The sequence below is a fragment of the Stigmatopora nigra genome, chromosome 10 (genome assembly GCF_051989575.1).
Source record: "Stigmatopora nigra isolate UIUO_SnigA chromosome 10, RoL_Snig_1.1, whole genome shotgun sequence".
In the NCBI taxonomy this organism is placed as follows: domain Eukaryota; kingdom Metazoa; phylum Chordata; class Actinopteri; order Syngnathiformes; family Syngnathidae; genus Stigmatopora; species Stigmatopora nigra.
In genome coordinates, this window is record NC_135517.1 from 1,511,232 (window position 1) to 1,537,120 (window position 25,889).

General features: G+C 42.9%; 1 protein-coding gene across 1 annotated transcript; it reads right to left on the bottom strand.

Annotated features, from left to right (window-relative positions):
- Positions 1–1,540: 1,540 nt before the first annotated feature.
- On the bottom strand, positions 1,541–25,701 carry LOC144202792 (filamin-B-like). The gene is made up of 44 exons (XM_077725813.1): positions 25,095–25,701; positions 21,000–21,308; positions 20,464–20,561; positions 20,232–20,379; positions 19,635–19,753; positions 19,485–19,559; positions 18,915–19,077; positions 18,642–18,842; positions 18,203–18,340; positions 17,994–18,120; positions 17,251–17,387; positions 16,867–17,174; positions 16,220–16,366; positions 15,486–15,609; positions 14,985–15,145; positions 14,424–14,514; positions 14,189–14,343; positions 13,991–14,108; positions 13,117–13,196; positions 12,858–13,043; positions 11,999–12,313; positions 11,809–11,911; positions 11,041–11,241; positions 10,794–10,967; positions 10,056–10,218; positions 9,823–9,983; positions 9,147–9,438; positions 8,399–8,552; positions 8,126–8,318; positions 7,794–8,032; positions 7,633–7,722; positions 7,461–7,545; positions 6,759–6,899; positions 6,553–6,681; positions 6,297–6,470; positions 5,362–5,730; positions 4,746–4,898; positions 4,342–4,464; positions 3,993–4,262; positions 3,765–3,902; positions 3,503–3,700; positions 3,222–3,434; positions 2,955–3,110; positions 1,541–2,453 (listed from the first exon to the last, which is right to left on the bottom strand). The coding sequence occupies exons 1-44, from the start codon at positions 25,384–25,386 to the stop codon at positions 2,266–2,268; spliced, it is 7,599 nt and encodes a 2,532-aa protein (XP_077581939.1). The 5' UTR covers positions 25,387–25,701; the 3' UTR covers positions 1,541–2,265.
- Positions 25,702–25,889: the final 188 nt, after the last annotated feature.

Here is a 25,889-nt window from a genome sequence, read left to right on the forward strand (position 1 = left end):
CAAGCATCGTTGGATTTACACAAGATGAATGTTTTTATGTTTTTAGTCCAACGATGTGGCTGTCAATCAAGCCCCAGGCTGTCTTTATGGGAGGCAGATGGCCAGGGGCGGATCTAGGAAAATGAGTTTTAGAAGGGTTTCTGGGGTGGGGGAGGCTAGGAACTATTTTTGGGTGGCAAACATTTCCGAATGATTAAAAAAAAGCATTACATCGTTTTGTAATGGATTAATTAGTTTAAAAGCGGAGTGTTATTACACAACATTTCCGGAAGCTTTTTATAATTGTCGGCGCTTTTGATTGACATTCTGAATTATATTGCGCCACAAGGTAAATTGGCCCACTCCCAAAATTCACAGGAAAAATAAAAATAGAAATAAAAAAAATAGAAGTGAACAAAAATTCAAGATTAAAATCAATGTGAAATAAATTAAAAAGTAAATACATTAATAACTAGCTAGCAAATCGACAAAATATCAAAAAAATTGACCCTATCTGATTATATTTCAATTATTGGCTAATATATGCATTCACAATATAATAGAATAAAAATGTCTTATGAATATATATATATATATCATTTTTTTTTTCAAGATAGGACAAAAGTGGCCAATTTATTGCCAATAAAATAGTATCATCATTTTAGTGTTATGATAACTACACATTATTTTCAAAGGTTGACTAATACGTCAGGCATAAATAATACATTCAAAAAGTAGTTTTTTCCAAGATTGGGTGTCAAAATAAATAGTATCAGACAAAACTAGTATAGACATTACTTGGCAGTATTCGTTCCTCAATTCCAAAGAAGAAATTCCTTAAAGGGATTGTTGAACAACCGCCTATTGTTACAGAACATTCAGGTATTTTGTGACCAGGAAATGCTTTAGCTCACCTTCAGGAAGTCAAATAAGTACAAGCGGGAATAAAATAGTCCACTTCTTGTAAAGCGAGGAGAGCCGGCAGCAATCATCTAGTGTACAAAAAAAAAACAAGAAAATTCCATACACTAAGCTCAGAAACACACGCACACACATAATATGAATGTGGAGCTGTGATTGGATCACAGGAGGTTGTCTCGAGGAAGTCCTGTTGTGGGAGGGGCTAAAGTGTCAGATTACAAGATAAACAAACAGTCACAGGAAGTGGTATCTTAATAAAACCGGTTGACAACGGCACGCATCTTGTTTTGCTTAGAAAAAAATGTTGGAGTATTCGAACGTTAGTTCTGTCGTGGAAAAATACATTTTTAGTATGAAGATTACTAGAAAAATGAAAATGATATTGAATATTTTCTTCCCTTAAAATGCATTTTTACCTGAAAAATCCCAGATTGGTTTTCTTGACTTGACTGTGATTGGCTGGCCAGTTTCAAGGGTGCCCATACTTGGCTGGAATCGGCTCCAGCACCCCCTGTGATGAAAAATGAATGATTATAAATTAAATTGAGGGAAAAGATGAATTGATTAAGCCTTGTGGATGAAAAATTTAAGAACATTAAAGTACACAATTTTTTTCAGATCTAGAAAACTAAACTTTAAATGTTTTTACGCATTATATTTTTAATTTTTTTCAATTAAAAACATGGCCACTTAATAATTCCAGTTTTTATTGCTCGAATGTACAATGAAAATGAAGTACGACGGCATCTGCGTTCCAGTCAAAACAAAAAATAATAATAATTAAAAAAATACCCAATCCAAACTGAAACCCACTTCAAGGCGGAGCAAAGGATTGTGGGAATTTCCAGAGCGGATCAGGACTTCAAACTTCAGTAGTGATGGCGAGGGTGTGCAAACGATGTGATTGGCTAAAAGTGCCTGATTAAAAATCCATATCTGTGCACCGGAATTTGTTAACAAAGTCCAATTATTTTAAAAAAAATGGAATGTTCAACCATGATAGGTTCGTTTATAAATGGTTATGTCGTTTTAAATTATTTGTGTCTTTGATGTTAACCAAACAAATAAGTTTTAAGTTTATTTTTTTAATTAACCCTTTAAAACGAACGCATTATTATTATTATTATTTTTAATCAGGCACTTGTTGGCCAAACCCAAAATCCTGAACATGAACTGTATGCGTCGCAACACCTTTGCTCAAAAGTTTTGGGACGCTTTCCCCATCCAAATGAATGGTCAAGTGTCTCAATACTTTTGAAAAAAAAATATTATGGAGGGTGACGACGACAAGGACGAATGAAACGATAACGATTTTCCCTGAACTTTTGAGGAGGTGAAAGGTTTAGGGGGAGGGGGGGGGGTGTTTCAGGGAACGGTGACACGGAAGGGCGAGCCGGGGATATGGTCTTCGCCCCACTTGACCACCAGGACGTAGCGGCCGGGCTCGCGCAGCACGTAGCTGACATTGTAGTGGAGGTCGCCAAGGTGCTTGACCAGGACCTCCTCGCAGGGGACCTGGGGGCCGTGGACGCCCACCACCAGCATGTTTTTGCCTGGCCCCAAAAATACATTTGGTCAGAAAAGCAAATGCAGATGTGCAACTATTTTTTTTTTTTAAATGATTCAAAATTTGAAATATATATTTATATATTTAAAAAGGCTACAAAAATACTTTGACTTACTATTGAAATTAATTGATAGCATAGAATCAAAAAAAATGTAAGTTGAATACTACCACTACAAAAATACTACCACTACAACTACTACTACAAAAATACTACTATTACGACAAAAAATACTACCAATACTACTACTACAATAAAAAAATACTACAACAAAAAAATACTACTGCAAAAAAAATACTACAACAAAAAAAAATACTACAAAAAAAAAAATACTACTACAAAAAAAATACTACAACAAAAAATACTACGACAAAAAATACTACTACTACTACAATACTATTACTACAAAAAATACTACTACTGCTACAACAATACTGCTACTAATCTATGAATCTACTGCTATGAATCTAAGGGACGGACGGCACTGACCGGCTTTGCTGCAGTCGACGGAGAAGCTGCTCTTCTGGCCCACCTGGGCCGTGCTGAGTCCCGCCCCTCGGCTCAACACCTTGCTAGCGTCCGAAGACTCGGGCAGCGTCAGCGTGGACGACACGTTGCCCTCCGTCACCTTCACCAGGGGGGGGCCTGAAAGCAAACGCCCTTCCAATGTTACAAAAAAACAAACTAAGTCCAAATTAACGACTACCAGCGTTCAGTTAAATGAAGGTTCTTGGAGAAAAAAAACGGTGTCGTTACCGGTAACTTTGGCCACAAAGGGGCTTCCGGCGACGTGGTGGGGGTCTCCGTACTTGACGCAGATGACGTAACTCCCCGGCGCCACGGGCGTGTAGAGCACCTTATAGCCCCGCTCCACTTCCAGACACTCCAAGTGAACCTTGGATGGCCCCTCCACCGTCACCGCCAGCCGTTCCGACGACACGTCGTCGATGAAGAACTCCGACTGGACGCCTGTGAGCCGACAAAACGTCACGTTTGCTAGTCACTCCCTAAGAAAAACCACTAAAAAAGCCCCAAACCTGTGATTCCCCTCTCCAGTCCGTCACCATACACAACCACCTGCCTTCCATCTCGCGTGGTGTGCTCCGGCGCCCCCATTTGGACGGTTTGATGCCCCGTGACATTGAGCCGCGAGCCGCCGCCCGGCGCCACGGGGACCAAATACGGGCTATCGGGGATATGGCGTTCGTTGAATTTGATGGCGATCTCGTAGTCGCCTGCAAAACAACATCGACATCACAAAAAAGAAATGGCAAAGACGTCTCCATTGTTTTCCTTTACCGGGCTCTTGCGCCACATAAGAGACGCCGCATGATCCGTCTTTGCGGTCGTCGAAGGAGATTTCAGCCCGGCTGGGACCCTCCACGGCCACGGAAAGTCCCCCGGCGCCGGCCTCTCGGGTCCAGATGCTGAACTCGGCTGCAAAAAGCAGTCAAACAGTTAAGAATTGCCAACTATGTAATGGTCAATGCAGCTCTTTGGAGCCAAAATGGCGGCCGTCCTACATACCCGGTTCTCCCACTAGTGCTCCCTCCAATCCGGGTCCTCCGGCTTTGACCTTAGCGGCACCACCCTCGCCAAGTGGCCCCACGGTGAAGCGGAAAGGACTCCCCGGCACGTGCTGGCCGCGGTAGCAGACGCTCACGCCGTGCTCGCCCACCTCGGAGGGCACGAACTGCACACAGTAGGCGTCGTCGCCGCCAGTTGGCACCAACCGGGCGGCCTGGACGGCGCCCGAGGGGCACGTGACCTCGGCGGTGACGTCGCGCATGTCCAGTTCTGTGGGTGTGATTTGAAAAAAACGTCAAGATGAGGAAAAGTTGGTGAAGGAAACTGGCGAGGATGGGGGGTAAAGCACCTGCCATCTTGAGGCTGAGTTCGCAAAGGCTCCCGACGCCCGCCACTGGCGCCGCCCTCTGTTTGCGGGTGACGCTCTCCCGGATGCGGCCCTCGCCCGTTACCTGCACCGTGAATGGGCTTCCTGTTGAACAAAAATCATAACCCACTTTTTTGCACCCTTTTTATATATTTTTAGATTTTACAAAATAATTTTTGAACTAAAAACTGAAAAAAAATAATAAAAAATGACAATTATTGATTTAAAAAGGGGAAAATCAGGAAATGTCATATACATCTATACTCTTCATTTTAATTTGATCATAAAAAAGAAAGTCGGCACTCATGATTGACTTTCTCGGGCCGCACAAAATGAAGCGGCGGGCCAGATTTGGCCCCCGGGCCGCCACTTTGATTGGTCAATACCTGCAATGTGTTTCTCGGAGAACCGAATAGAGACGATGTAATTTCCGGGCTCGGTGGGGCAATAGGTGACGCGGCAGGTGCCGTCCTCCACGTCCTCTGTGCGGATGTCCACCTTGCTGGGACCCTCCACGGCTAGCGCCAGCCCCCCGTAACCTGAGCAAGAAAAAATGGAGTCGGCGACGCCCACACTGAGGCTGCAACTACAACAACAACAGTGTTTTTTTGTCTAATAAAGCTTTATTTAATCAAACAAAAATGTCAATCAGCAGCTTTTCAAATTTGAATGATTATTTTGCCTGATTTTTAGAAAAAAAACTATTTAACCAGAACAAAATGTCAATCAGCAGGTTTTCAAATTTGAATGATTATTTTGCCTGATTTTTTTTTCTAAGAACACTTTATTTAACCAGACAAAAATGTCAGTCAGCAGCTTTTCAAATTTAAATGATTATTTTGCCAAAGAAAATTCTACAAAAACTATATTTAACCAAACAAAAATGTCAATCAGCAGTTTCTCAAATTTAACTGATTATATTGCCTGACTTTTTTTCTAAGAAAACTTTATTTAACCATACAAAAACGATTTCAAATCCTAATAAACATTATTTTGACTCACCAGCGTCCCGCGCGTCCACCACGAAGCTGGCGTCGGCGAAGGTGGTCCCCCTCATCAGGCCCTCGCCGCGCGCCCTGACGCGGGAGGCGTCGCCGATCTCCGACTGGACGACCACCACGGAGACGGGGCTGCCGGCCACGTGGCGTCCGTCCCTGGTGACGCTGACCCGGTGCTCGCCGGCCTCGCGGGGGACGAAGGAGATGCCCACGCGGCTGCCGTCGTTGGCCATCCTCTTGAGGAGGCAGGGCTCCTCGCGGCCCGACGGCGACGCCACGCTGGCGCTCAGGAGGCTCAGGTCCGTCTCGGCGATGTCCAGCAGGAAGTCAGCCGCAGAGCCCAGTTTGACTTGAGAGCGCCGTTGTCTGTCCTCTGTCAGATTCAATTATTACAAAAATAATTTGACCAATATAAATAAAGTGTAGTAAAGAAACTATTGTACTTACTTTATATTATCATATTTTAATGTGTATTTTAAAACATGCCAATTATCAACATCTATGCTACTAGATACAGCTAATGAAGCATAAAATTCTAAACTAAAGTTGAAAAATTGAAAAATGAATCAATTACTCGGCATGTGGGTGCTGACACCCAGTGGACGGGAGTGGAAGTGCAGCCCCCTATCATTTACGCCTACTACATGTACAAGATACGGCAATTGAAGCACATCATTTTAAATTAAAGTTGAAAAATTGAAAAATGACTTGTGCTTGCGTCCTAACATGATTATTCAGCAGATGGGTGCCACCCAGTGGGCTGGAGTGGAAGTGCAGCCCCACTATTATTTATGCCTATTAAAGGTCATCAAAGGTCTTTTTTTCTACTTGTACTGATTGTTTTAGACCTATTAGTGAATCGGAAGTGCAATGTAAGTATGTTCAGATTTGTTTTTTATCTGAATATGAACCCCAAAAGTAAGACTAGCGGGTACCAACCGGCAATCCTGGCGGTGAAAGGACTACCGGCAATGTGCCGATCATTGTACTTGACCAGGATATTGTAGTCGCCGGGCAAGGTGGGCAGGTACCCCACGCTGCACGTCCCGTCCTTGTTGTCCACGCAACTGATTTCCGCCTTGGACGGACCCTCAATGGCCAGGTCCAGACCACCTGTTGCCAAAACGCCATAGTGCTTGCCAATGAGTGAAGACCATTGACAGCATTTTTTGTAATTATTATTATTTTTTTTAACCTTCTACCGCGTCCTCTGTATTGACCGTAAAGGTTGCCGTTTTGTTAGCCACGCCGTAGCTGAGACCGGCGCCGTAGGCCGTCACGCTGGGGCTGGCCGAGCGGTTGGCGTAGAACTGCAGTGGCGACTCTGCAAGTGTACGTGTTTTTTTTTCATTTCTCGCCATTTTTTTTATTTTTTTGACCTCAAGTCGGGTGTTGACGTACCGGGAACGTGCGCCCCGTCATACAGGATATGCATTTGGTGAAGGCCGGCCTCGGTGGGAGAGTACTGCACCGTCATGGTACCGTCAGGGTTGTCCGTGATGGTCGGCTGGGCAGATTTCCCTGAAGGCATCATCACCTCGCCTGAAAGAGGTCGACCAGAATACATTTTTATATTTTTTAAATGGTTAAAGAAAAGGGCAGCTAAGGAGCTAAATGTTTTTTTTTATAAATTAATATATTTTTTATGTTTTTTGTTTGACCATTTTGCTTTTCCAATCTGATGACAGTCAATATTTTTAATTTCTTTTACATTTATCGTTGTCTAAATTGTCAATGTAATTGTAACAAAAGTATATTAATTTATTTAACAAAACAATTTATGAAAAAAAGTATGGTGACAGTTTCTTTATTTTTTTTTTTAATTTAAGAAAAACTATAATATAATTTGAATTATATACATAGGTTGCATTCATTTTTATTGGGGAAGACAAGCATCAAATTGCTCAAAATTAATGTATCAAATATGATAGTTTTTCTATAAAATAGCCTAAAAAGTTTCTAGCTTGCCTTGCTTGCTGCCAAATTAGTCAATTAATTGCAAAAAAAGACTGTTGATGAACTTTTGTGGTTTCTAAGTCTTTAAAATGGGAATATTAGTCTAAAACCTTTTCTTTGTCCATTTTTGGGGTAAAAAAAACGTACCGGTGAGCTGTCCTCTCTTGAAGGAAAAGGGGATGAGCATGTGGAAGGGTCTGAAGTCACTTCCATTGATGTTCGACTCTTGGGCCTAAGCGTGAGGGAGAGGAGGATGAGGAGGATGAGTGGCCGAGGGAGCCATCTGATTGGCCGTCGTCGTCCAGACGCCGGTGCGTACCCAGAGCTGTTGTGAGCCCAATCCTGGTGGGCTGGCTTGTTGGCGGACTGTTACCCGCTCCTCTCGCACGACCAGTCCTTCTTCGCTGACCTGAGGATTAAGTCCAAGATTTAGTCCAAGTATCAAAGAGTGAGATTTTTAAAAAAAAAAATCAACGTTACCTTGACCTTAAAGGGACTCCCTGGAACCATCTCTCCGCCAAAACGGACAAACACCAGATAATCTCCGGGCGCCGAGAGCGCGCAGGAGGCGCAAAAGGTCCCGTCGTGGTTGTCCGTCACCTCGCCGTCCGTCTCGCTCCCGTCGGGGTGCATCACTACACAGGTGACCCTTCCCTGGCCTGCGCTCTTGGCGTCCACCGGGACGGAGAACCCCGTGTTGGCCCCACGGACGTCATGCCCTGAGGTAAAAAAAAAAAAAAAAAAAGGCGTTTGGCGAAAAAAAAAAACACAAAAAAACTTCGGTATACATGTCACGGCCAATAGGGGCGCACCTGGCATCACCACACACTTGCTGGCATCTCCCGTGGGCGTGGCCCGGACTCGGTATGGCGAGTCCAGGATGTGATCGCCGCCGTACTTGATCACGATGGCGTAGCGGCCGGCGCGGTCGGGCACGTACGTGACTTTGTACGTGCCGTCGCCGTCGTCACGGATGTCGGGACGCTTGCTTTTGCCATCCGGGTCCTGTTAACAGACAGAATAAAAAAGGACATTGAAAATATGTCAATAGATTAAAAAAAACAAGGAAAATAACTGATACTGACAGTGATAAGAACTGCCAGTTGTCCCTGTCCCGCTTGCTTGGCGTCGATATTGAATTCCACAGGGAAGCTGGCTAGGACTTCTTTGGTCAGACCGGCTCCACTAGCGTGCACTTTGCTAGCATCGTGGGTGGGGAGTACCCGAATGTGGAAGGGGCTGAAATGCCAACAAAACAGACATCATGATATATGCACTTGTCCGCAACAACTAACCAATGTTATTAATAGTGGACGACTATATACAGAATACATTGTTTTTATCTGTGTCGAGCTAGCTTCGAGCTAGCATTGACTTTTGTTGTTGTTAATTGTTTTTAATCTGTGTTGAGCTAGCTTCGAGCTAGCTTCGAGCTAGCTTCGCGCTAGCATTGACTTTTGTTGTTGTTAATTGTTTTTTATCTGTGTTGAGCTAGCTTCGAGCTAGCTTCGCGCTAGCATTGACTTTTGTTAGTTTTTATCTGTGTCGAGCTAGCTTCGCGCTAGCTTCGAGCTAGCATTGACTTTTGTTAGTTTTTATCTGTGTCGAGCTAGCTTTGCGCTAGCTTCGAGCTAGCTTCGCGCTAGCATTGACTTTTGTTGTTGTTAAAATAATGTTTTGCTAAAGTTTACTAAAGTTGGCATGATACAAAATGTAGAGCTAGCAGTTGTTGTTTACCTTAATTTTATATTTTTTGGCTGTTTTTCCTGGATGGAAAAAATATTTTGTACCAGAAGCATTTGTAAGTAGAGGTAAATAGCTATATTTGGTTACCTTCTGGGGATGTCTTCTTGTCCGTACTGTATGGAAAGCAGGTAGGGACCCTCCATGGAGGGCGTGTAGGAAACTCTATGGGTGCCGTCGCCATTTTCCAACACGTCCACGTGTTCTGATGAGCCGCTGGGGTTCTTGACGTTGACGGCGAGGGGTGCCGAGCCCGCCTGGGCGCAGTCTACTGTGAAAACCTGAGGGACGTGGGCCCGCACCCCCGCAGAGAGACCCGGGCCGGAGACTTTGACCATGCTGGGGTTGACTGTGTCCTCTACTGGGACTTTGAAAGGACTACCTGAAAGACACAATAAAAAAATATGAAAATAATTTCTTAAATGTGCTTTTTGGATCCTCTTTTTATTTTAATCTTTGCCAAAAGACAGAGTAAAAAAATATTTAAAAATATCATTTTTGAAACTGCTTCTTGAATCCTTTTTATATTAATATTTGCCATAAAACTGAATTTTAAAAACATTAAAAGCTGTATTTTTAATCTGTGCTTTTTTAATCCTCTTTTTATATTAATATTTGCCAAAAACGGAATTATTTTTTTTGTACACATTTTTAATCTGTGTCTTCAGATCCTATTTTCATTAAAAAAATAAAATAATTTTTAATCTGTGCTTTTTGAATCCTATTAATATTTATACCTTATAAAATTAAAATAAATGTATCCCACCGCTAATGTGCTGGCCTCCATAGATGATGTTAATGTCGTAGAGTCCCGGCGTGAAGGGGACATACTCCACGCTGCAGCTGCCGTCTTTGTTGTCCTTGCACGCCATCTTGGACTCGGACGGCCCTTCCACGGTGATGCCCAGGCCGCCAGTGCCCGCCCCCCTGCCGACACGATGTTTGCTTTACAAAAGGGGACGGCAACCAACCAACATGGCAGACATTTGGTCCGCTTACCTGGTAATGATGTCGAAGAAGTTGGTCTTGTGGGTCAGGCCCTTCTGGAGCCCCGGACCCGAAGCCAGGACCCTGCTGGGGTCGCAGCCGTCGGATACCGTGACCCTGGCCGGGTTTTTTAGGACCGGCGTGTCCTCGTAAAGGACTTGGACGCTGTGCTCGCCTTAGAGGTGAACAAAGACCAAAATATTTGTCATTTTTATCTCTCAAAAACATTGTCTTTTTGTAGAATCACATCTTTTTAAAGTATAGAGTACTACAAAAAATGTTTCTAGAAGTACATACATTTCTGTTACTTATTTAATTCAGCAAAGTTAAAAAAAAAAAACATTAAAAAAACACTTTTTGGAAGATTATACAAACTTCAATTTCATTTAAGCCCAATGAAAAGAAGAAAACATGAACAGGAATTATGCTAAACATTAGCTTTTAAGCTAGCATTAGATAATGTTAAATAAAAAAAAAAAAATATTATTTTTTAAATTAAATATCATTTTAGCCAAAAACATGATGAGAATGAGTAAATATTTTCTATTTCACTAATTATGTAGTAAAAAAAACTATAAAAAATATGCAAAGGGAGAACTACAGGCTAAACATTAGCTTTATAGCTAACAGTAGATAAAAATGCTAAATTTAAAAAATCTGTTTAGCTGGATGTTTTGTAAAAGATTAAATGTCATTTCAGCTACTGATACTTGAAGTCCACCATTTAGCTGTCCACCAATCACGGCCTACCGTTCTCATAGGGCGTGTACTCCACGTTGTAGGTCCCATCCTTCTGATCCTGGACCAGGCATTCCGTCAACTCCCCCGAGGGGTTCCTGACCTCGGCTTCCACTCGGCTCCCGCCCCGTCGACCCAGGGGTCGAGCGTCCACCACGAAGGAGGCGGTGGCTTCCCTAAAAACACCTGCCGGGACGGTCCAGAACCACAGGTGGGCGTGGCACTTAACAACCCTAGGGGCGGAGTAACAATTGCTTACCTTGTCTTTCCACGCCGCGCCCGGAAACTTTAATCTTGCCGACGTCGATGGCCGGCGCCGCCGTCACCTTGGCTGGGAAACCGGGGACGAGCTCGCCGTCGTATTTGAGCGTCAGCGTGTACGCACCCGCCGTGGGGGGAACGTAGCTGACCGTGTATGTGCCGTCTTTGTTATCCACTACGTTCGTCTCGGCTTTGGCACCTGCGGGGAAAAATCAAAAATAAGAGTATGACTGTAGCACAGTAATCCCTCGCTATTTTGCGGTTCCACTTTTGAGGCTTGCAGATTTTTTTGCTGGGGAAATTTCTTTTGATTTTTTTAATTATTATTATTATCTTTTTTTTTACTGGCAACTTCAATAAATAATAAACAGTGTTTATTTTAGCTTTTTTTTTTTACATATTTTTAGATTTTACGTAATAATTTTTTAACTAAAAACTGAAAAAATGCATTAAAAAATGACAATTATTGATTTAAAAGGGGAAAAAAATCAGAAAATATAATATACATCTCTTAATTTTAATTTGATCCTAAAACAGAAAGTCGGCACTCATGATTGACTTTCCCGGGCCGCACAAAATGACGCGGCGGGCCAGATTTGGCCCCCGGGCCGCCACTTTGACACCCGTGCTATAAGGGACATTGTTTCCTGTTCAGTGGCCCAAAGTCAACAGAAAATTGTCATATTTGAAAGTAAGGAATTGGGGAAGTCGCCGGGTTCAGTACCTTAGCTAACACAACCAAATTCTTCAAAAAAAATTTGCCTACCTGCAGGTCCAGAAGCTGAAGACAAGTCTGGAACGACCTCCAAAACAAGTTGACCATGTCCAGCGCGGGTGCAGTCCACGTCCACCACGCTCGCTTCCCCCGCCTGCGTCACAAAAGTCATTCCGAGCTGTTTACACGTTTTTAAGTAAATACGACTGGCCCGGACTTTTCCCAAAAGAGTCTCTCTCACCTTGGCCTTAGTCAAACCCGCCCCAGAGACCACCACCTTCCCGGGATCCAAAGGCATGTGGACGTGGGCCCGGAAAGGCGATCCCGGGACGTGCTCCTCCTCGAAGGTGATGTTGACCAGGTACTCGCCGGGTTCCGTTGGCAGGTAGGAGACGGAGCAGGTGCCGTCCCCGTTGTCCGAGCACTCGATCTTGGCCTCGGTGGGTCCTTCCACCGTCAGGCCCAGACCCCCCGTGCCGGCGCCTTTGGTGTCGATGGTGAACTCGGCCTGCCGCCCTACCAGGCCTCCCTTCAGACCTGGACCGTGAGCTTTCACCTGAATGTAAGGGAGAGTAGCATTTTTCTTTTCTTTTTTTAAATCACAGGTGTCAAAGTGGCGGCCCGGGGGCCAAATATGGCCCGCCGCGTCATTTTGTGCGGCGCGAGAAAGTAAATCATGAGTGCCGACTTTCTGTTTTAGAATCAAATTAAAATAAAAAGTACAGATGTATATTACATTTCCTGATTTTCCCCCTTTTAAATCAACAATTGTGGTTTTTAATCCATTTTTTCTGTGTTTTTAGTTCAAAAATCATTCTGTAAAATCTATAAATATATAAAAATATTTTCTACTTTCCACTTTAATATGGAACATAATGATTAAAAGAGATTTTCCCTTACTAAGTAAAAAAAAAGCTCAAATAAACATTGTTTTAGATCTATAAAAAAAAAAAAAACTATATTCAGGGATTTTAATCCAGCTCTTTTAATTCAATTATAAAAAAAAATCTAAGTAATATATGAGCAAGACGTTTGACCTGGGCAGGGCCAATGAACGTTGAGTTCATAGTAAAATATAAATACCTTTTTTATAGACTGACCTTAGTGGGATCCGGCGGTAGGAGGCCCTCCACGGGGAAGGGGCTCCCAGGGACGGGGTGTCCATCGTAGGACACGTTGACGGCGTAGACCCCCTCTTCCGTGGGGGTGTAGCGCACCCGCCGCACCTGGGCTTTTCCGGGTAGCGGCTCCACTTTGCAAGGCACGGAGCGCTGGCTGGGACTCAGCTAAGAAAAACAGGGGGGGTTCACGAGGCCATTTCATGTCAAATAATAAGTGACCGGGTGGATGGATACTCACCACCTCAACTGCCAGGCGTCCTTGACCACCCGCTCCCTCCGTGTTAATCAGGAACAGCTGCTCTTTGCCCACCTCCACACCTATCACAACAAAAGTATTGATTGGTATCAAAGTATTCAAAGTTTAATTAGCAAAATGAGACCGATTTGGTATTTAACGGCTAACTGCTTAGCTTGATTAGCCAGGTTTACATATTAATATAAATAAATGCTATGACAAGGGCCATTTGATATTTAGCTTATTCACAGCGAATTTAAATGAAACTACTGACTAACAAATAAAATATTTCTGAAGAAGCTTCTTCTTAAAAGGGGATGCTAGCTGTTTAGCTCGATTAGCTTAGTTTAAAGATCAATGTTTTGACAGTTTATATATTTACAATAGTTAGCATATCCACAGTAGCAGGGTTGCACATTTATACTAATGCTAGCTTTATCTTAGTATATTAGCTTTTGAGTTGGATAAGGTTATTTTAGCTAGGTTTAGCTTAGCATACAGGGCAATGGTAAAACTATGACACATTTTATATTTAATAATAGTTGCAAACTTATAGTGATAGTTTTTTTCTTAAGATGAGAACCTATATGTTTAGTTTGATTAGCTTAGCTTACATAGCAAGTTTTAGTAACATGCTTTAATTAGATATTTAGTTTAATGGGTGGCAAGTAACAGATCTGTAAATATGTCTCATGTTAGCTTTTTTTCGACGTGGAAGCTAGCTGATTAGCTTTTGTAAATAAGCAATGAATTTAAAAATATATATATACATTTATTTCAATATGATACAAATATTTCACATTTTTTAGTCATGTATATTTAATTTTAAAACTTTTTTTAGCATGAATTAATTTCGTCAACTCGGTAGATGACTTACGTCCGTCCAAGTTGTCCACGCCCACTTGATTGAGGTCGAGGGGTTCGGCCACGCCCACTGTGAAGGGACTCTTTCCGACGGGGTCGCCGCCAAAAGTCACCGCGATGGTCATCGGGCCCTGCGAGCACAATTGCGTGTTTTGGCTTTATGATCAAAATGGCTGCCGCCGACACTGAGTCGGATGAAATGTAACGTTACCGGGGCGAGTGGCGTGTACTTGACGGTGTGCGAATAATCGTAATTGTCGATGATGTCGAAATTTTGGACGGGAGACGAGAAGGTGACATCCAGCGGCGCTTTCCCCGCCCCTTTGGTCAGGGCCGTAAAATGAGTCGGGATTCCGCACTCCACTCCTGAAGAGGAAAAAAAGATGGCCGCCGGTTGACATGCTGATGCTAAATGACGTCAACCCTCCCCGCCTGGGTGTCCTTACCCGTGGGAGCCAATCCGGGACCCTCGGCTTTGACTTTTCCCGCATTGTGGGAGGGGTCCACATTCACCAGAAAGGGACTTCGTGGGACTTCCTGGATGGAAAGATTGGGCGCCGTTAGTTTAAAGCACGAGGTGTCAAAGTGGCGGCTCGGGGGCCAAATCTGGCTCGCCTTATCATTTTGTGTGGCCCGGGAAAGTCAATCATAGGTGCCAACTTTCTCTTTTAGGATCAAATTAAAATGAAGAGTATACATGTATATTAAATTTCCTGATTTTTCATAATTATTGTCATTTTTCAATCAAATTTTCTGTGTTTTTAGTTCAAAAATCATTTTGTAAAATCTAAAAATATATTTTTAAAAAAGCTAAAATAAACATTGTTTTAAATCTATAAAAAACTGAATATTCAGGGCTTTTAATCCAGTTCTTTTAATCCATTTATAAAAAAAAAATGTAAATATTATATCTAAAATGGTCCGGCCCACATTAAATCAAGTTGACGTTAAAGTAGCCCGCGAACCAACCCGAGTCTGACACCCCTTGAAAATACTTTTTGGCGCACCTTGTCATTGAAGAGTACTTTGACGGTGAGCTGCCCGGCGGCGGGCGGGATGTACTTGACGGTGAAAGTGTCGTTGGCATTGGAGATGATGTCGAAATCCACGTCAGCTTCACGGTCTCCCACCATGTTGCTGTGACTCTTGATGCCCACGCTGACATCACCTGGGAAAATACAGCAAAGAATTATTCGGGTGACCCAAAATGGAGTCTATAACCGAGTTGTGGGAACTACTCCTTAAGTGATACATTGATCTTGGAAACTTCAAACCAATGTGGCATAACGATGGGCTTTGAATTTGGTGCCCTTGAAGTTGAACTGTACAACTGGTTATGGAACATAAATGGAGTAAAAATAAATAAATCTAGGGGTAGATTTGGTGTAATGAAGGAGCTCAAGCACCCCCACTCCAAAGAACAATCGGCATTCCGGTCGCGCTAGAAGAATGGCGACCGTGACGGGAATGAGCGAGAAACGAGAGAAACAAGTTTTGGTGATGATTACCATCTCCCGCTTTGGAACAGTCGATGGCGAAATGTGTGGGTTCGTGAGCTTTAGGCCCCGCCTTCTCCACTCCTGGACCGGAAACTTCCACTTGGCTTGGGTGGCTGCCTTTACCCACGTTGACCTGAGAGGACAGATGACTCAGATGATGGAGTTGTACAGGGACAAAAAATATATACTTTTGCAAGATGACTCGTTTGTAGAATACATAAACATGATTGGAATTAAAAGGAATTTAGAAAGTTTTGATTGGTGATTAGGACACTGATTTTAAATCATAAATTGGAATCTGTTGTCGTTTAAAAAATAAATGACATTCCACAGTCCATGTTGAAGCCATTTTTATTTTAACTGTTATGAGTTATTTGCCATTTTGTCAACAATTGAAAAAAATATTTTTTTAAAAAATTAGACACTACAAATGGTCCATTAAATTGATTTTCAAATAAAAAAGTCAATTTTGATGAAAAAAAAAAAAAAATTGGAGGGAAGTTCTAATGTGAAATGTTAGGACAAATGTATCTTCAGAAATCTACTTTTGTAGCTAATAAAGTTGATTTTGAGTGAAAATTTTATGAATTAAAATTACATTTTGTGTTCCAGATTACAATAACGCCGGTGCCCCTGTTCGGTGTGAGTGACGATGACGACAACGGCGGCTTTCTTAACTTCTTAACTTTCTTAACTTTCTCCCCACCTGGCTCCCCCGCTTCCAGGAGGGGGGTGGCGCTTACCCTGAAGGGGCTCCCGGGGACGCAGACTCCTCCCCAGGTCACGGCCAGGGTGTGCTTTTGGGCCGAGGCGGGCGTGTAGGAGCAGCGGTACTGGCCCTCCTCGCCTGTGCCGCGTACCTTCACCTCCACGGGATCGCCCTCGGCGTCCTGGTAGAAGACGAATAACATATACATCATATTTTATCAAAGTGGCGGCCCGGGGGCCAAATCAGGCCTGCTGCATCAATTTGTGCGGCCCGGGAAAGTCAATGATGAGTGGCGACTTTCTGTTTTAGGATCAAATTAAAATGATAGATATAGAGGTATATTCAATTTCCTGATTTTCCCCCTTTTAAATCAATTATTGTCATTTTTTTATATTTTTTTTCTGTGCTTTTAGTTCAAAAATCATTTTTTAAAATCTAAAAATATTTTAAAAAAGCTAATCTAAAAATATTTTTAAAAAGCTAAAATAAATATTATTTTAGATTTATAAAAATCGGAATATTCAAGGCTTTTAATCCAGCTATTTTAATCCGTTTATTAAAAAAAAAAAATCGAAATATTCTATCTAAAATGGTCCGGCCCAACATGAAATCAAGTTGGCGTTAAAGCGGCCCGCAAACCAACCGTCAGACACCCTCCCCCCAAAGCGTAAGATGAGATACCTGCGCCGTGATGTTGAGAGGTCCGCTTCCGGCGTCCTTGGCGTCGACGGTGAACTCGGTGGCTTGACGGACTAGACAGCCGCTCTTCTCCAAGCCGGGCCCAAAGGCCCGAACCTGGGCGGGGCGATTCCCGTCTCGGTCGGGCCAGACGTAGGCCATGAAAGGGCTGTGCTCGATGTCTTCGTCGTCGCAGGTGACGTGGACGGCGTACTCGCCGGGTTCCGTGGGCCAGTAGCGGACGTCGCAGGAGCCGTCGTTCTGGTCCTCGCACTCGATTTTGGCCTGGGACGGACCCTCGATGGCGAAGCCTGTCAGGTGGGGGCTCTTAATGCAAATTCGCAATGGCTACTTGAAGTGTTGAATAAAATGGAGGGCGGGACTCACCTAGGACGCCGACGTCAGTGCCCACGGACTCCACGACGAAGACGGCGGGTTTGGCTACGACACCCCCTTCTAGTCCGGGACCCCACGCCCGGACCTGTTGGTTTTCCGGCTCTGGGCCCACCGCCACTTCGAAAGGACTGAACACAACAAATATGATTTAAAAATGGGTTGATGCAAATAAATAGGTTTCATTCAAATTTTCTAGTAAGTGAAAATATTTGAAATATTCTACATTTTAATTTACTCGCCCAAAATGAAAAGATAATTTGTTTTTACGGACTTAATTAATTACTTAAACCTACCTACCTACACAAAAAATGTTTTTAAAAAAACTACTTCCATTTTTTTAACTAAATAACAAAACTGGGAAAGAGTAAATATCTTCAATAATTTGGTGTTATTTAAAATGAAAAAAATAAATATTATATATAAATATATTCGGAAACATATTTGAATTTCCCAGTCATAATTCATATTTCTTAAAAAAACAACATTAATTTTTCCTTTTTTCAATTCCATTTTTGAATTCAATAACAAAACTGTAAAACAGTAAACATCTCTTCAATAATTTTGTGTTATTATTATAAATATGTATATTACAAATATATTTGGAAACACACACACACACACATAATATCTTAATTGGCCCCTCCCATTCAATATGGACTGGACATCTCACTGTGTCAATGCCAGCAAAAAACATCAGCAGTTTTTTGGTCAAAATGGTCGCCGCCGGTGTTTACCTTTTAGGGATGTTCTGCCCCGCCCAGACAATGGACACGGTGTATTTTCCGGTAGTGAGCGGGTGATACTGGAAGGCGTGCACTTTGTCCTTAGCGGAAATCTTTTCCACGGGCACCTCGCCGCCCTCTGAAAGAAGAGCAAGGCTTGTGACTCGGGGGGGAAGGCGAGCGCCGCCATTTTGAGGCAGATATGGGCACTTTCCACTCACCGGGGCCTTTGACCGCCACCTTCAGTTCTCCGGCGCCGGCGTTTCGGGCGTCCACCTTGAAGTCGCCAACCTGGCGGACCCTCATGCCTGTCGCCTGTAGACCGCGACCAGTCGCTCGGCACGCGCCCGGCGAGCAAGCTGAGGGGAAAGATGTATAAGATTGACAAGGGTTTTGGAAAATAGAAGAGATTTTTAGATTTTACAAAATGATTTTTGAACTAAAAACAGAAAAAAATGATTAAAAAATGACAATGATTGATTTAAAAAGGGGAAAATCAGGAAATATAATATACATCTATACTCTTCATTTAAATTTGTTCCTAAAACAGAAAGTCGCCACTCATGATTGACTTTCTCGGGCCGCAAAAAATAATTTGGCGGGCCAGATTTGGCCCCCGGGCCGCCACTTTGAAACCTGTGCTCTATAGAGTTACCTCACCTTGCGCCACATCGACGGAGAAGGGGCTCCTTGGCACGGCGACGCCCCCAAAGGTGACAACGAGCGAGTGCGGGCCGGCCTGCGTGGGTCGGTAGGTGCACCGGAAGACGCCGTCGCCCTTGTCCTCCATCATGACCTCCACGCTGTTGTCCCGCCCTTGCGGGTCTCTGACGGCTACAGTCACGTCTCCGGTCCCGGCTCCTGTAAAAATACGTTTTCCAATCTTGAATGGGGGGGTTTTCGGGGTAGGGAAGGGCGAGGAAGCATGTTTACCTGCCGTGTAGATGTCAAAGTAGGTGGGCTTGTTGGCGGCCACGCCCACCGGTTCGATTCCCGGCCCTTTGGCCGTCACCTTGGAGGCGTCGGCCAGCGCTTTGTCCACGCCCACTCGGAAGGGGCTCTTGGGGATGGGCTGGCCCGCGAACAACACTGTCACCTTTCGCAAAAACAGGAAAATAAATTAAATGAGTAAATATATTAATTGAATAATTTATTTTTCAAAAAATACAAAAATTGAAGGTTAGTTTGAGGTATTATCTTTAGCAACAGGACATCATTTTTAAAACTATTATTATAATGATATTATATTAAATTGTAAAAAAAATTTATTCAGCTTCAAAGTCTTTATTTCATTCAATTTTTTTTCAGTTTTACACTGTGGCCTGGTTTTGACAAGGGGGGTGTGGCCTCAGCTGGGAGGCATGAAAGAGCTCCAAATGGTGTTGCCTTCAGGAAACCTGGGATTTTCCTTGACTATGACTCGATTAGAAAAAAAACATTTTCAAACCATTTTGGGTCCGTATTAATGAATAAAAATAGCAAAATACAGAAAAAAAACTCAACCTGATGTGTTCCCGCCACTTGAGGGACGTACGAGACGGCGTATGTCTTTTTGGCTTCGTTGGGCTCCACTTTGAGCTGAACAAAAAAAAAAAAACATTTTTACATTACTGTCACTGGGTGGAAGTCTGAAAAAGCTTTTGGTGGGTTTACCTCTTGTCTGGTGCCGTCCGGGTGCTCCAAATAGACGGTCACCTGACCCTGGCCGGCGCTGAACGTGTCCACCGTGAAGTTGGCGGGGCGGCTCACCTGGTTGCCCGTGGGTTCGATACCTGTAAAACAGCATTTGTTAGTATATTAAACTTTTAGTTTTTTCCAAAATAGACAGGGCGTCTTATAATCCAGTGCGCCCTTATATATGGAAAAAATAAATAAAATGAGTACTTTTTATATTAACAGAGTGACCTTCCAGTGTTTTGGGTATTTTTGCACATTTTAAAGGCTACGCTTTATTTTTCATTGATTTTTTTTTCTTCATATTTGCAGTTTTTGACAGTCCTTAAATTGAAATTTCTTGATTTTTTTTGCTGTATTTTCTTTTGACACGTCTGGTTTACTCATTTATGACGGCCATTTTTCGAGCCCCTGGATTTCCTTCTCCGAAGGTCAAAGGTCAACAATGCAATTGTTCCCATTTCCTGTCATTGTTAAAGCGAGCAGCTGCGAGTTTTGCTTTTACAACGGAAGCGTCCATTTTAACAAAAGACATTTTTCTTAGCCGTTGGAATGAGGAGAAATTGGAAGCAGTACCTGGTCCGTAGGCTCGGGCCTTCTTGGGGTTGAGTTTGGGCTTGAGTGGCGCTCCGGGTTTCAGTTTGCCTTTGGGGAACTGCGACAAGTAGGTCATCACCGACATTTCGTCCACCTGGGGGTCGATGATCTCCTCTGGGGCGATTACCTAAAAGCAAAATGGGGTCCGGAGGTCAAATTTATGTTTCCGGAGAAGACGGAAGATGGACAAATGGACGGAAGGGAAGGCCACCTGAGGGATGCCCAACCAGGCGTCGGCCAGCTGCATGGCTTCCGTGGCGTTCTCCACTGGTTTGACGGGATCCCATGTCTCCCAGTCTGGACACAGGCCTGAAACACAGCGAGAGATTGATTGATTTTATGTGGGCCGGACCATTTTAGATATAATATTTAGATTTTTTTTAATAAATGGATTAAAAGAACTGGATTAGAAGCCTCTTTTTTTATGGATCTAAAACAATGTTTATTTGAGCTTTTTTTAAATATATTTTTAGATTTTACTAAATAATTTTAGACCTAAAAATAGAAAAAATGGAATAAAAAATGACAATTATTGATTTAAAATGGAGAAAATCAAGAAATTTAATATACATCTATACTCTTCATTTTATTTTGATCCTAAAACAGAAAGTAGCCACTCATGATTGACTTTCCCGGTCCACACAAAATGATGTGGTGGGCCAGATTTGGCCCCCGGGCCACCACTTTGACATCCTATTGGATCGCATTGTTTTAGGTGCAAACAGACGCCGACGAGGACGGGCGTACCTGGCGCGCAGCCGTCTACCAGCGCCCCCAAGGCCTTGCCGGTCCTCCAGTCTTGACTAAAGTTGGTGATGGGCATTTCAGGGACCTTACTCTGGATCCAGCCCAGCAGGCGTTGCTTGGGGGTCTTGGACTCAGTCTGTGAAGGGGAGGGGCATATGTTAGTGGGCGGGACAAATTGTTCAGAGTGGGAGGGGCTTACATCTTCGTCGCCGCCCTCCAGCATGGGCATGGAGATGGAGTAGTGCAGGATGAGGGTCCACACCAGGCCCAGGATCAGTTTCAGGTTGCCGTCCACAATGGCTTTGGAATCTGGACAACACAAAAAAAAAATTAAAAGATGTTTGCCAAAATCATATTTTATACAGGGAAATTATGATTCAGTCAAAGTAGTTTTGTCATATGTATATTCCCAATGGCTCCAATACACATTTTTACTATAAAAAATAAATAAAATTATAAAAAATAAAATACAAAATAAAAAACAAATAAAAATCAACCAAATTAATGGTAACCAATACACTTCTTTACTATAAAAAATATATAAATACATAAAATTACAAAAAATAAAATATACATTAAAAAATAAATAAAAATAAAATAAGCCCTGTAAAACAAGATCGCAAATCATGTTTGATTCCAATATAAAATGTCCCTAGTGACCAGTGACAAACGTCACCCCCAAGCCAGGTGCGTGGTGCCGATAAGCGGCGGCCATTTTGCGTTTCGCCTTGTGCCTGTTGCTGTCGTTGCCGCGGCGACGGCTCAAACACCGTTCACGCTCGACGTGGCGTTTAATGGCCTCCGGCCACCTTTGTCCACGCTTCCCGCTGAGTGGGCCCGGGTGGGGGTGGGGCTCCGAGGGGTTGGAGGGGGGGTGGGGGGCTTACCACTAACTTCCAGACTCGACACATGTGCGGGTGATGACATCATGTCTTAATGACAGGGCTACGCGCGTCTTACATTTGGCGGAAAGGTGCTAATTTGGCCGAAAATACGTGGGGATGCTTAAGTCAAGACGCCAGCGTAGTTGTAGCGCCACCTAAAAAAAGTCCAAAATTGAGGAAAAAAACTCATTCATTTTATTTAAAAGAGAAAATGAATACAAAGTCATTAAAATACATTTAGGGACATTCTAAAATGAATAAAAAAATGGAGGGAAATGTTATCAATGAGTATTTAATATATTTTAACACAGGTGTGCCATTTTGGTGGTATTGTGTTTGACATTTTTTTTTTAATTTAGAGTTATATTTTTATTTAATATTTTTTTCTTAAAATATGACCATTTTTATGTATTGCAGCAATACTTTTTTGAAAAACAAACAAACTAGGGTTCGAACCCACGAACTTAGCACTGCGAGCCATAAATACTAACCACTCCTCATCTGCCCTTCCATTTTTTTGACCCAACCCACTTGTAAAAACTAAAAAATGTCACTGTATGCTAACGCAAGCGCTTTTCCAAGCATTACCAATGTGTTGCGTTTAAGGACCGTACGACAAACAAACTCTAACACACACGTGACCAGGTGACAAATACTTCACCTCCATGCGGATGAATTATCGACGTGCTGTCATCGCATTTTATAAAAAAAACATTGAATGCCTCACAGGTATTTTTTCGTGTGGCGTTCAAGACAGCTCCGACGTTTCTAAACTTTCCACAAAAAAAAAAGGTTTGATGTTGTGGGTCACCATGGGACTTACAAAAGACACTTTAGCGCTGCGGTATTGTGAAATAAAGTGCGGCACGCATAAAAAAAAAGGGAGTTGTCGAGCACTCCTGGAGGCGGATGTGTTGCATCATGGTTGAATTATTTGACTCGGGCGTGCGCACAATAAGACGAATAATGAACGTGACAATACTTGTTTGTGTGTTCAGACGTGGGGAAGACACACACTCACGTTAAAATAACGTCCAAGGTCATAAAGTTTCGATTGCCGTCGGTCAACATGGCAACCTGGGTAAACAAAGATTACCATTGGTTGTTTGCTTTAACTTCCTGGTGCCGTAAAAAAGTGGAATGAGGTGATTGCGGCCGCCATGTTTATTGTCGCAGGACTTTGCGCAGGTTAGCGTTGAAGGGCTAAAGTTAGCTTTGGTTGTTGGGTTTTCTTCTGAGCGTTCTTGCTAACCTGTTAGCGTGCAATGCTACTCTTTTCATGTGATGTACTTTTTGGAAAAATGTACTCTTATTTTGAAAATAACTGCAATAATAGCAATTGTGTCGCTTTGGTTTTCATTTAAATTTATCATTTTTTTCATCAATTGTAGTGTCAACAACATCAAAATTTCTGGAGGCCAATCATTGTCGAGGAATATTGTTTATGGGAGTTGTTTGTTTTTTGCTATTTTGAAAATCAATAAAAATCTGGCTTTATTTTTTTTATTTGTATTACATTGGCTAGAACTGATTATTTAAAATGGCCGCCACTTTTGACACATGTAGTCTAAATAATATGTATTGGACTGGCTAATAATGCAAAATGGCTGCCTGGTTTGACCAAAAATGATTGACATGGGCTCCCCTTGTTGAGAGTACAAACGCAACGAGTGTTGTTTCAACAACGCGCGACGACGACGACAAACACGCTCGGGAAAAAACGCTTTTGTCTGCTTGGTGGTTTTGCACTTGTGCAACACGTCCCAAGTTCTCAGGTGTGCCCGAGCAAAGTTCACTAAAAATGGCATACACTCCTTAGTTGAGTGTCTACATTTTTGTTTCACTTTATAAATGAGAGCAATTGATTGGCCGTAATAAATAGGAATAGGATTCAATCTATTTTGACAGGGAGAGTTGGCAGAATTTCTTTTTGATTGAACGGCAATGGCAGGTAATAACGTTTGAATTACTGAAATTAGGTTTTGCTACAAAAATAAATAAAAATAAACTACCAACTTTGAGTAATCTCTTCGCAACGTTTAAAAAATAAGTTAGAAAATCAAAACGTTATCTTGATTTTGACCAATTTGTTGAAGTTGTTGTAAAAAATCTGCGGCCATTTTGTTAGCGTAAGCATTAATTTAAAAAAATGATAAATAACTAATCTCAATCACCGATGAAATGAAGATAAAAGAGTTAAAGGGATAAAAGTCTAAAAATAATCATTAAAGTCAAAATAAACTTGTTTATTCTATCCTAGAATTCAAGAAACCATCACTCCGCCTCCACCAATCAGCACACTGCACTCAACCTTACCCCGCCCCTATCGCAGGGCAAGTTTAGGATAAATTAGTAGCTAACAACTACCAAATTTAGAAACATTTTCACAATACTATGATTAACCTAAAGTTTTTTTATCCACTTGTGGGTAAAAAATGGCAACAAATATGAAGACTAGAAACAACACTTTCAAAGTAAACGACCTTTTCCCGAGCACAAAAAGCTTCAAAAGCTCCCCAAAGGTCTCGAAACTGACCACACGTGAACCATTTTGGTTCAACACTTTCCTCCCCCGAACATTCTACGACGAAAACTACAACGAAGGGTCTCGTTTTACACGCCCACCCGAGTGTGTACATATGTGTGTGTATATATGTGTGTGTGTACTCATTCATCAAAGCCCACCGCGCTGTTGTCAAACGTGCCGAACTCCATTTTAAAAAATGCCAATTTAACACAGGCGTAAAAGCATGGAAAACGCCCGAAGTACAACTCCATTAAATGTCACAACGTCGTTACAAATGACAAATTTTACGACTTATTTCAACCCCAATGTACTATATGTTCACTCAAAGCTAATGACACTCGTGAAATAATGCTAATAACCGTCATTTTCCGAGTTAAAAACAAGGCAGGTATGACTTTTGTCGAAGCTTAATTGCGCATATGTTGTAATGCCGAATTAAAGCGCGAGAACAGCTGCGTCAAAAACCGATAAAACAGGACCGATAACTTCGACGTAACTAAGTGAAATAAAAATAAACTAATACAAAATGTTGTTAAAAACATGTCATTGTCACGGAGGTTCGGTGGTTGTGTATAAAACAGAAAATTTAAGCGCAACAAGTGACCGAACATGAGTAAAAGTTCTACCCGGGGATAGCGCAGCCTTACTCGGGCTCGCCCTGGGAGAACCTTCCGGAGAACTCACCAATGGAGACGAGCCTTATGTTCTCGTTGTCCAGGAACTCCAGCGCCACCGAGACGTTCTCCAGCTTCATTTGCCTGAAGTTGGGCCTGGGGTGGAAGCGGCGGTGCATCTTCTGGTGGCTGAGGACCTCCAGGAGGGCAATAAGCCGCAGGCCGTCGCCGAGGTCCAGCTGGAGGTCCACAATTCGCTTATTGACGCACTTGAGGTGCTCATTGATCCAGCGAGTGAAGGTGTTCTGCTGAATCTTCTTCCATGGCGCATCCGCGGCCAAGTCCTTCTCCGTGGTGGGCATGTTGCCTGTCGAGCCGGGAGTGGAACACACTGGGCTGGATAACCGGACCGGTGAGAGCGAGGTGCTCCCTCCGGGAAAGCTCGAGTCGGTCTGAACTTTCCTCTCAGTTCCTCGCTGGAGTGAGTGGCTCGGTGAGCTGCGTTCATGTGTCGCTTCCCAAAACCGGGAATTTGGGCGACTTTTATGTTTGCTCAAGTAAGTGCGTAAATATCGATGTTTTTGGCGACTGTTTGTTCGGAGTTGAAAGTAGTCCCGGTAATACGACTCGAGAGCAGGCGACAAGACTTTGTGACGAAACCACACACGCTGCGGCTAGCGTCTTAAATGATTTCGTGATTGCTCGATTCTCGTTATAGCGGATGCTGTGACGAAGCCGTGAATGCAACGTCGAGGTTGGCAGCCAAAGATCGTCTATAATGAAAGAAAAGAACAGACCTAATGAATATTGTGGATTTTCGCCCTTGCTAAAAATTTGCACGAGTGAGATATCACTACATGAGTTC

What these genes read in the sequence shown, in the direction of transcription:
- LOC144202792 (XM_077725813.1), bottom strand. Translation starts at nt 25,386, where the DNA reads ATGCCCACCACGGAGAAGGACTTGGCCGCGGATGCGCCATGGAAGAAG. An exon ending in GGGCAGAACATCCCTAAAAG is followed by an intron (nt 17,388 to 17,993) that starts GTAAACACCGGC and finishes TGTTGTGTTCAG; the next exon opens with TCCTTTCGAAGTGGCGGTGG. An exon ending in CTGTTCCAAAGCGGGAGATG is followed by an intron (nt 15,146 to 15,485) that starts GTAATCATCACC and finishes GTATTTTCCCAG; the next exon opens with GTGATGTCAGCGTGGGCATC.